Consider the following 9,840-nt stretch of genomic DNA (forward strand, 5'->3'; position numbering starts at 1 on the left):
CCTTCCAGCACCTCCCAGTGCTGAAAGGGGGCTCCAGGAGAGCTGGGGGGGCTCTGGATCAGGGGGTGCAAGGACAGGCCGAGGGGGAACGGTTTGAAGCTGGAAGAGGGGAGATGGAGATGAGATGTGAGGAAGAAATGTTTTCCTGTGCGGGGGGTGAGGCAGTGGCCCAGGGTGCCCAGAGAAGCTGTGGATGCCCCATCCCTGGAGGGGTTCAAGGCCAGGCTGGATGAGGCTTTGAGCAACCTGGGCTAGTGGGAGGTGTCCCTGCCCATGGCAGGGGGTGGCACTGGGTGATCTCTAAGGTCCCTTCTGACCCAAACTATTCTATTATTCTATATACCAGCAATTTGTCTCATTTTTTAGCAAGAATCCTGAAAGCAAAAGGCAACAATTTGGTAAAAAGTTTGTATGAATGGAACTGCAGATATCTGTACAAAAATTCTGAAAAATTAACTAGTGATTTCCCCGTGAACTTCAAAAAGTACTTAAGCTGTTACTAATATATGCTGTATTCTCAATGGTCTAGTAAAAGTCAGACAAAAAAGTCAAACCCCTATAGCACAAGCTCAATCATCACATCCCTGTCATTTCATTAACTGATACAAGCACAACTAATATACCATCACTAGCTTTAGCGGGCAAGGAGCACCAATATCCAAAACCAACTCTGTAAACTACTGAGGGCAAAGCAGAGCTAAGTATGTACACTCTGAATTATTTCCATACTTCCTAGTCCTAGATTCTTTGGAGATTAAAGCTATGCAAGAGCCCATAGGAAAAATGTTACAGCAGTCACTGACCTTGCCAACCCTAGTCAAAGTAGATGCTGCAGAGAAGTAAAAAAGGACTTCTCTTTCTCTCAAATATATTTTTCCTTACATAGGCATCTAAATATCTCAATCATTTGGTACGCTACCTCTCATCCTTACCCATTCACACACTGCTCACACTGTGAATTATTGCTTGGGGAACTTGGGACAGACCTTACAAACAACTCCTACCAAAAAAATGCAACTGATTTAAATCTTTCATAGACTCAGGAATTTAAAGACCAGGGAAGAAAAAAAGTCATAGTCCCTTAGGCTGATCCCCAAGCACAGACAGGGCAAAGAACCCCATTTATGTTCACCTCAGTACTGAAACTCCTGCTTGAGCACTGAAGAGATTTAGGTTTTATTTTCTGTTTTCAAATGAATGAGAATATGCATGAGTTACTCCACTGCAGAGTTACCAACAGTACTGGGAACTGGTTTTTAATTTTGTTACATTTGGCATCCAGTAAGAGACACACACCACTCTGTTTCCTTGCTTTTATTAAAAAACTTGCTGCCAATGTTCACTCCCCACTACCTGGGCATTCACTTAGCAGGTCTCCTCAATCTCGGAGGTTTTCCTCACTATAATAATGCTTTCACCAATGACCAGTTCCCTCTTACAGACCTTGAAAAATATTCCTGAACCCTTCATTGTTAGAAGAAAGGCTTTCAAGAAAATAAAGCTCTATGCACATGACCCAATGAAGCCTGACTTCCCACAGGTCCTACCTAGATGACAAGCAATGTGCAATAACCTGCAGTGAGAAGTCAAATCCTTGAGGCAGGGAGATGTTTTCTCCTCTCTCTAGCCTGCCTCTACCCACAGACCACAGAGGAATCCAGAGGTAAGATCTCCACACCTCTCAGCATCTCCAGTCCAACCTGAGAGAGGGTTCAAGGCAGATGGCAGGGGCTGGGGGCACACTTATCTGCTCTACTGGCACAAGCTTCATCTTCCTCTGAAGCCACACTATAAAGTACGCTACTGCTGCACCCACAAGTTCTCACCAGTGTTGCTTATTCAGAAGCAGCTGGGGAGACTCGACAAAAACAGGGGGAATACAGGCATGACAAGCAGTTTACTTGACAGACTGGATAAAACATCAGATTACAATTAGGGATAATGAACTGTGGTCCAGCTGTTCCATTCAGGCCTCTCTTCCCAGGCTAGCCAACCTGTCCTTCACAGCAACAGATGTTTCACACAAGCACGCCACACAGCAGAGAGGAAAGCCAGGACCATCTCATCCTGGAAGGAACCATTAAGGGGACTCAACTTCTCTCCATTCAGTTATTTGAAATTAGAAGCTGGAGAGACATTTAAACCATCAAAATCTAGCCTACAATTTACTCCTCATTTAAAAACAAAAGCCACTTTTCACTTATTCCCTCCTCCCCTTACTTGTAGAAATCCAGCTACAGAGAAGTTAGTTATTTTTAAATAGAGGCTCCTACAAATTACCTTTTTAAAGGCTACCAACTGCTTTTTAAAAGTGCAAATAAACGTAATTAACCATCCCATCCTGACATACAAACAGTGCTGCTTTACACCCCTTACTTCCTCACAGAGTTGTTACAATAGCCTAAGAGAAGAACTTACAAACTTCAACAACTTTGGCAGATTTTGTTCATTCACAACAGTGAGCAGAAACAGGGAAGGCAACAGAGAATTGAGGTAAAGCCAAAAAAAAGGAACATGTAATTAAGTGAAATCTCTAAGAGGACACTTACAGTGTTTATCTTTGAAAAATACATTTAAGATGCAAGAAGTCATATAAAAAAGGACTTCAGAGCACAGTACAGCAAGCCTGCTATCCAGGCGCTCTGCACGTTTATGAGCATTACTGAGTTGCCATGGCTGTTGCTGAAAAGCTGTTCCAGAACCTCTTAAACAAGGCAGTCCTGCTGGCACAGCTACCTGCTGCTGTAGGCTGCCTGGGGAACGTCAAGACATCCTCAGCAGCTCTGCAAGACGCCGCATCTCTGGCCACACCTTGTTAACGACTTTAGCAAAAACATCTGCCTGTGCATGTACCGACAGTACTGAGTAACCAAGAAACACGCAGCGTCTCCTCTTCAGAGCTCAGTCTGAATTCATCTATCCTCGCATGGTCCTGGGAAGGCTACACAACTTTCTGCTCTGGCAAACCAGTAGAAGCATTCTGAAGAGGCATCAACCTTCCCCTTATTTCAAAAAGGCAGATTTACTCTAAGAGACGGGGATCGTTTGAACAATGCTTGCCAGTGTGTATGAAGGCCAGTTACATGCCTACGCTGAGTGTTGTACTATAGTCCCCTCACTTAAATTTATGGAAAAGTTCAAGGATGCACAGGTATCTGCTGTGTACAGCCAAGAACTCCTGCACACATTCCCCAACAGCATTTTTAGTCCTTAAATTTCTTTTAGACCTGGGGTAAGATTTCCTGCTCTTTAAGAACAAGCCTAAGATAATGACCACTTGCTCCAGTGTTCCTGGAAGGCTGGTTAACTGTCCTCTTGGCCAGTTCTAGTGACACTGGCAATTTCAAGTGACAGAAAACTGACTTAAAGGTCTGCGACTACATTTACGAGCTACACTTTAAAATACTAACCCTTGAAAACTTTAACCTTCAAAAAGAAATTGAAACAGAAGTTTCTATGGCAGGTCATCAAGCAACACCTGACAGCCTGGACACCAAAAGGTGCTTTGCCTACAGCTGTTTGTACCTTGTGATGACTAACCATTCTGCACCAAGTTTACTTGAAATGGCCCATTCTTGAAAAAAGCTTAGTGCAGGAAGAGGCAGCAGGCACTGCGTGGAGCAGCCTTAACAGGCAAAGAACTCAAAGAGTGCACACCCAGTGTGTGTGGTCACAATGAGCAGTGACACTCACCTGCACCAAGAAAACACAGTCCACCAACCAGAAAGATTACAAACACTTACAATTGCTCTGAAAGACTGTATGGTAGCAGATATTTAGTCATCTAATCTTTCCAAAAATATATTGCTGCACCATCAGTACAAAAAAAAAATAATCTTAACAGCACTGACAGCTTTTCCTACCTCAAGGCACTGATTTTCCCCTGCCTGACCCCCCTCCCCCCCCCAGTACCTAAATTCAAAATTCTGCTTTAGAATATTTCTGGCTGCTTTTAATCAGTTAAGTCCACTACAGGCTGGTATGAGAAGGTCCTGTTTACAGGCAGTGGAAACAGAGCATTAGCTGCTCGCTTTGTCAAGCTGCAGCATCACGGCTCAGAGGGAGTGACCAATCCTTCTCCAACTGCTTGAAGCAAATCCCTCATGTATACCCACTTTCTTGCTCATTTAGAAGGGCTCTTATCCTTAGTAAACACACAGTTTACTCCCTAAATTTTAAAATTAATACTTGATGTATTGTCTATAATTACACCCACTAGGGAATCCCAAACAAATTTTAATTTCTGTTAATTGAAACAACCGCTTCGATGGGACTAACGAGATCAAAGAACCAGACAGACAGTGAACTGCACTACCTGAAGTTAACAGTAACAGACTCCTCCTAGCAGAGGGGACTTTTTTCTTTAATCCGCTCAGCAGCAGAAGTACTCAGTAGGTTCACACTTACCCCTGCCAGTTCTTGTTGAATAGGAGCAAGCTGGGCTTCAGAAGCGGGACTCAGGGTAGCACTGACTGAGGCAACAGCAGGAGCAGGATGCTCAGAGTCACGCTCACCAGCTGGTTCTGTGGGACCCAGACCATGGTGGGGGGGCTCAACCTCTCCCTGGGGGTCCTCGCCTGAATCCGACAAACCTTTTTGCTCTGCAGGGGACTGGGAGCAAAAAAGACAACGTCCCTTCAATGCAAGGCTGCAACATGTGAGAGCAGTCACCCTAGTGAGCGGATCTGCTAATCCCTTTTCACATTCCGCTGTTTTCACAGTATGGCAGAAGGAATTGCTTGCTGCTGAGACACCAATTAAAATAGGCACAAACCAGCTAACAGAACCTGCTGACTGAATTAGCTTCCCCTCCCCATGAAAGGCATCAGTTGGAGCAAATGCACTTTTTTGAAAGTTAGCTAAATATGTCAGTGTCCCCAGCAAAAGACCGTTTTTGCCAGCCACAGGGTTCTTGGGGTATAACTTCCTCTTAAGGCCAAAGGACAGCTCATTGCTTTTACCCCCAGATTCAGACATAAGAATTAAATAGCCAATTACTGTAAATAATCATCCTTCACTGCTTCAGACCACGTTTGAGGGAGGTGAGGTTGATTAAAAAATTTTCTACAGAAATTCATTATTATAACATTCACACAAGACATGCAATCCGTTCATATTCATATGATTGCAAATTATCTGAAAAGCAACACCATTTTCTTTTGTAAATTAAAAAGTCTGCATATCTATTTCAAGGAGGGGGGTGACAGGCTAGCTAGTGCAAACTAATGGGTTTTGATATTTGCTGGACTACCGCCACAGACTCTTTACACTTCTTCAGATCATTTAATGCTGCAGGCCCCCACTTGCAGAACAAAAATTAAACATTACCATATTCTGCACACGTCTGAAGAATTTAAAAGTTAAAGGCTTTGAGCCTATTATCCCTATTGTGATAAAGTACTAAACTATAGTCCCTGGGTAACACCCAGGCCAAATACATCCTCCCAGCTGCAATCCGTGGGCCAAGCCTCCTGGTATCCCATGGCAAAGTCTGGAGAATCAAGCAGCTGGGTGAAGATGTCACTAAGCAGCACATAACCTCAACTTGCTCTCAGAAAGCACGCAGGAGAACGAAGAGAGACTAAAAATGCTCATCACTGCCCAGGCCCATGCAAAACAGAGTAAACAGCAACCTCAAAAATAAACAGAATCTTTGAAATCTGAAGGGCCCAAAGGTATTCAGCTATGACTCAGTCTGTCCTCAAACAGAAGCAATTATTAAAAGGCAGCAACATGTGCAATTGGATCAGAGGGTTCATTTCAGTTCAGTGAGGTTATTCAAGTTAAAGTTTTACATCTTGCAAGAAATTACTATCATTAAGGCTAAAAATAGTCAAAAGACATTTAATGGGCATAACATTATGTCAGGTAAAGCTGGGTATGCTGGGGTTTTGTATTTTCAAAATTTTCTGGTTTTAATATGAAGCTCTTACTAACAGACCCAAATGCTAACTCAAAACTCTACAGAAAGAGAGAAGAGTTAAAGAAACATTTTCTTTGCCACCAAAAATTAAACCAAGTCTAGCAGTCTGCTATTCTTACCTCTCTGTCTCAGAACAGCATGACAGGGTTATCTGGAACTGGCCACAGCACTTACACGTATGTATGTAACTCATACAGGGGGTAAACACGTCAGTCCTCCACTTGATCTTCTATACACATTACTTCTAGTCCCTTTTTTATGCTAAACCTCACTTTCAAAACTAGCAGCAGTCCAGACATCACTCAGACTGTTTTCTTCCCTTCAAGGGGAGACAGCCACAAAAAAAAGTACAATAATCAAGTCACAAGTTCCCTGCAATGAAACTGACCACAAAAGCCATCATGCAAGCAGGGGCACTGAAGATCTGATTTTTCTCATGGCTGACATTGCCTCTGCTCTCTGGTCTTCTCACTCTGCTACCTCCAGTCCTCCCCACGTACCTCACAACACAAACCTCTCCCCACACTGCCTCAGTCCCTCTGAGCCTCCTCCGGTCATCCACAGGGCCAGAGCGTTCTCTGCCCCGAGCACAGGCAGCAGGGCACACACACAACAGCGGCTCTCCCCGGGCACGGGAGGTAACTGGGGTCTCACAGATCCAGTCACATTTCTAGTTTTCAGGAAACGTGCAGAACAGATTTAACATTTAAACCTCCATTGTCTTGCTAACAGTTCCCAGAATCTGCAAGCTTTTGGCTCGGTGACCAGAAGAGAGCTGGCAGCACAACCAGAAAGGAGAGCTGGGGGGGCTCTGGATCAGGGGGTGCAGGGACAGGCCGAGGGGGAACGGTTTGAAGCTGCAAGAGGGGAGATGGAGATGAGATGTGAGGAAGAAATGTTTTCCTGTGCGGGGGGTGAGGCAGTGCCCCAGGGTGCCCAGAGAAGCTGTGGATGCCCCATCCCTGGAGGGGTTCAAGGCCAGGCTGGATGAGGCTTTGGGCAACCTGGGCTAGTGGGAGGTGTCCCTGCCCATGGCAGGGGGTGGCACTGAGGGGGCTTTAAGGTCCCTTCCCACCCAAACTATTCTGGGATTCTATGAATGTCAGCTCCAGAAAAGTCAGTCAAGACCACAGCACAGTATCAGCCCAGCCCGAATACTGAGAGGGCCTGCAGACACTGCAACAAAATAATTGTGCTCAGGATGTCCTGTTTGATGCAGACAAGCACCAGGCAAACATCTAAACAATCATCACGGACAGCTAACTGTATACACAAGGCAATGCCTGCTCCTCACTCTCAGCTTGCTGTCAGAGTGCTGCCTCGGCACTGAAAACACTTTGCTTACAGCTCCAGAAGAAAGCCAACTTGACTAGACACACATTTTGCTAAATTGGAATCATAATTTACAAAGAGAAATTACATGTTTTAGAAGTGTGTTTGTCAACTATTTTGAAGTTACTTTTGCATTTTCTTCAAAAAATCGCTCCAGGAAAAACTCCTCTGTGAATAGATCGTCCCTGTTAACTTTGATAAGGAGCCTTTTGTGGCAGGCAGTGCGCTCAGACACCTTGTACGGAACCAGTAATGGAGTTAACCGTTAACCGTAACACTCAGCTGCTAGTCTCTCCAAAAATACAGTGCAAGGTCTCAACCAGGGAATAACCTGAGTCACATTTCCCTGATTAAGTCGATTAAAGGGACACTCAGCTGGCCTGAACGCTAGGTTCTGATCCATACAGCAAATATCGAGCGGCTGTTGCTTTTGGCTGACAGCACCATATGCTGGCTCTATCACTATCGTATCAGCTCTACAAAGAGCAGCCCCCAGCACAAGGAACAAGGCTTCAGTAGAACAGCAAGCAGCAAAGCACTGATGCTTCTCTCACTTTCTCACCAGTCTGGAGTACACACAGTATAAGCTACTGTAACAGTTATTAACCACCTCCCTCCCCATTTTTAAGAAAGCAGGACATCTCCACCCATCACACAGTTTAACATTAACATTTATGTTTGTTACTAAATGTATCACACTTTGGAAATTGGCAACCAAGTGACAGATGCCACTGGTAGACTCTTCATGATCTGCTTCAGGGAATGAGCCCTGTTCCCCAGCCGAGCTGACCCACCCCACACCCATGCTGGCCCTGGCTAGTCCCCCCTCAAGCATCAACATCACTGAGTATTTAGATCAATTCCTAACTCATTTCTAACCCCTGTGCCCTGCTTGGCTCACCCCCAGGCCTTGTCACACAGTCCCTCCACCCTGCCTGGCCGAGGCTGTCCTGCACACAGCTCCCTGCTCAGCACCACCACAGTCCTCAGCATCCTCAGAAGCAGTTGGGAAGGACTACAGACTCCTCTCCCTGGAACCTCTCTGCCAGCCCAAAGAGATATTAAGCTTTTAGTTAAGATTTTTTTAGGAATATTTTGTTAAGACATACCGGAGGGCACCAGATCCATCCCACAGCCCAACATGGGAGCCCGCACAGTCTCCCGCTGAGGGCACGCTCCGGGTGCAGCCCACGGGAGATGTGCACTCTGTGCGGAAACAGAAGGTGCAACAGGGAGGAACTTGAGAGCTCGAGACCTTCCAGCTGAGCACTGCAGGACCAGGCCAGCAGGGAAAGGACACGGGCCCGTGTCGCTCTGCTTGGGGTGCACACTGCTGTGATCACTCCTTCCACGCTAGCTGTGGAAGCATCACCAGGATAAAGGAAACCTGGGAAAAAACTCACCATGGTGCTACTCTGAAGGGACTTCAGTCTAGGCAACAGCAGGGGATTGGGAGCTGTTTCCTAGAAGGAAACTTGATCCAAACCGATAGCACAAATACTAACACTCCCCTCCTTCCAAGGTGTGTGAAAAAAATGTAATTGCAGGCACATCTCATATTAACTACTCAAATTAAATATATCTTAGAGTAAATACTTTTGAGAAGAACGACAGATTTAAATTCCTTCCAAGCCGACAAAAGAATTCAAGCTCCTGCTGAGGAATATGCATACTAATCTGTGAGCAAGCTCGAGTCTGATACTTGTTCCAAACCAAAGAAAAGCTACCAACTGCAAAATGGCTCAGTATTTCTGTTCAAGCTTTTGAGAAGATTTTCTGATTGCACAGATAATATAACAATCCAGTGATTCAACAAGAAGTGAATCATGTGTATATGAGTACACTTCTCTTGGTTCCCACCAGCTTTAGCTGAAACAAGGGTAACCTTGATTTTATTTTTTTTAATCCAAATGTTAACAGCTTTTACTATGAACCAGGCAGAATTAAATACCACAATATGTTGAGATTCTTATCATTTTCTTTCAATAAAAATATTTTTACAATATAAGAAACTGGAAGGCCTACTGTTTGGGGGAAAAAAAGGAAAACCAAACCCTAGCACTCACCCATAACATTTTGTGTGAATGCAAACTATACTGCACTAGGTCCACATGGCCATGCTTTTTCATTACATCTATTTCAATTTAACAGCAATTTCTGCTAAATGGAAGGTCCTGCTCCTTCCTTTACCTCTCATTTCTCTCCTGAGCTCTACTCCAAAATTCCTCTCCTGAGCTCTACCCCCTCAACAGCCACAAGATGAGCTGGTTCAACACAGCCTTGGCTCAACACAAGCTCCCCCACAAACACCTTCCAGGAGATCATAGCACAGCTCCAACTTACCTCAGCACTGTGTAACCGCTACCACAGACCCAAAGCCAGGGGACAGGAACACGTGGCAGGGGCAGAGGGACAGGTGAGGGAGCAGGATTACGATTTTCCAAGGTAATTAGACACTTCACAGCTTACTAACCAAAGATATGAGATATATTCAAATATACTCAGCTGAAAAGCAACAGTCAAGACCATGGTTTTCTTTGCTTTGTCTTAATTATTATCAGAAAAATATTATTTTATATTTTAAT

At 44.7% G+C, this 9,840-nt stretch overlaps 1 protein-coding gene across 1 annotated transcript in view; it reads right to left on the reverse strand.

Moving 5' to 3' along the window:
* The window catches only part of RANBP3 (RAN binding protein 3), a gene marked incomplete at both ends in the record, with an annotated part of 31,523 nt that extends 23,062 nt beyond the window's left edge, over window positions 1-8,461 (reverse strand). The window contains 3 exons of the mRNA XM_010083051.1: window positions 4,408-4,611; window positions 7,383-7,490; window positions 8,365-8,461. Coding sequence (XP_010081353.1) covers window positions 4,408-4,611; window positions 7,383-7,490; window positions 8,365-8,461 — 409 coding nt within the window. The remainder of the gene's footprint in view (window positions 1-4,407; window positions 4,612-7,382; window positions 7,491-8,364) is intronic.
* Window positions 8,462-9,840: the final 1,379 nt, after the last annotated feature.

This window comes from Pterocles gutturalis, unplaced genomic scaffold (assembly GCF_000699245.1).
Source record: "Pterocles gutturalis isolate BGI_N339 unplaced genomic scaffold, ASM69924v1 scaffold16425, whole genome shotgun sequence".
Taxonomy (NCBI): domain Eukaryota; kingdom Metazoa; phylum Chordata; class Aves; order Pterocliformes; family Pteroclidae; genus Pterocles; species Pterocles gutturalis.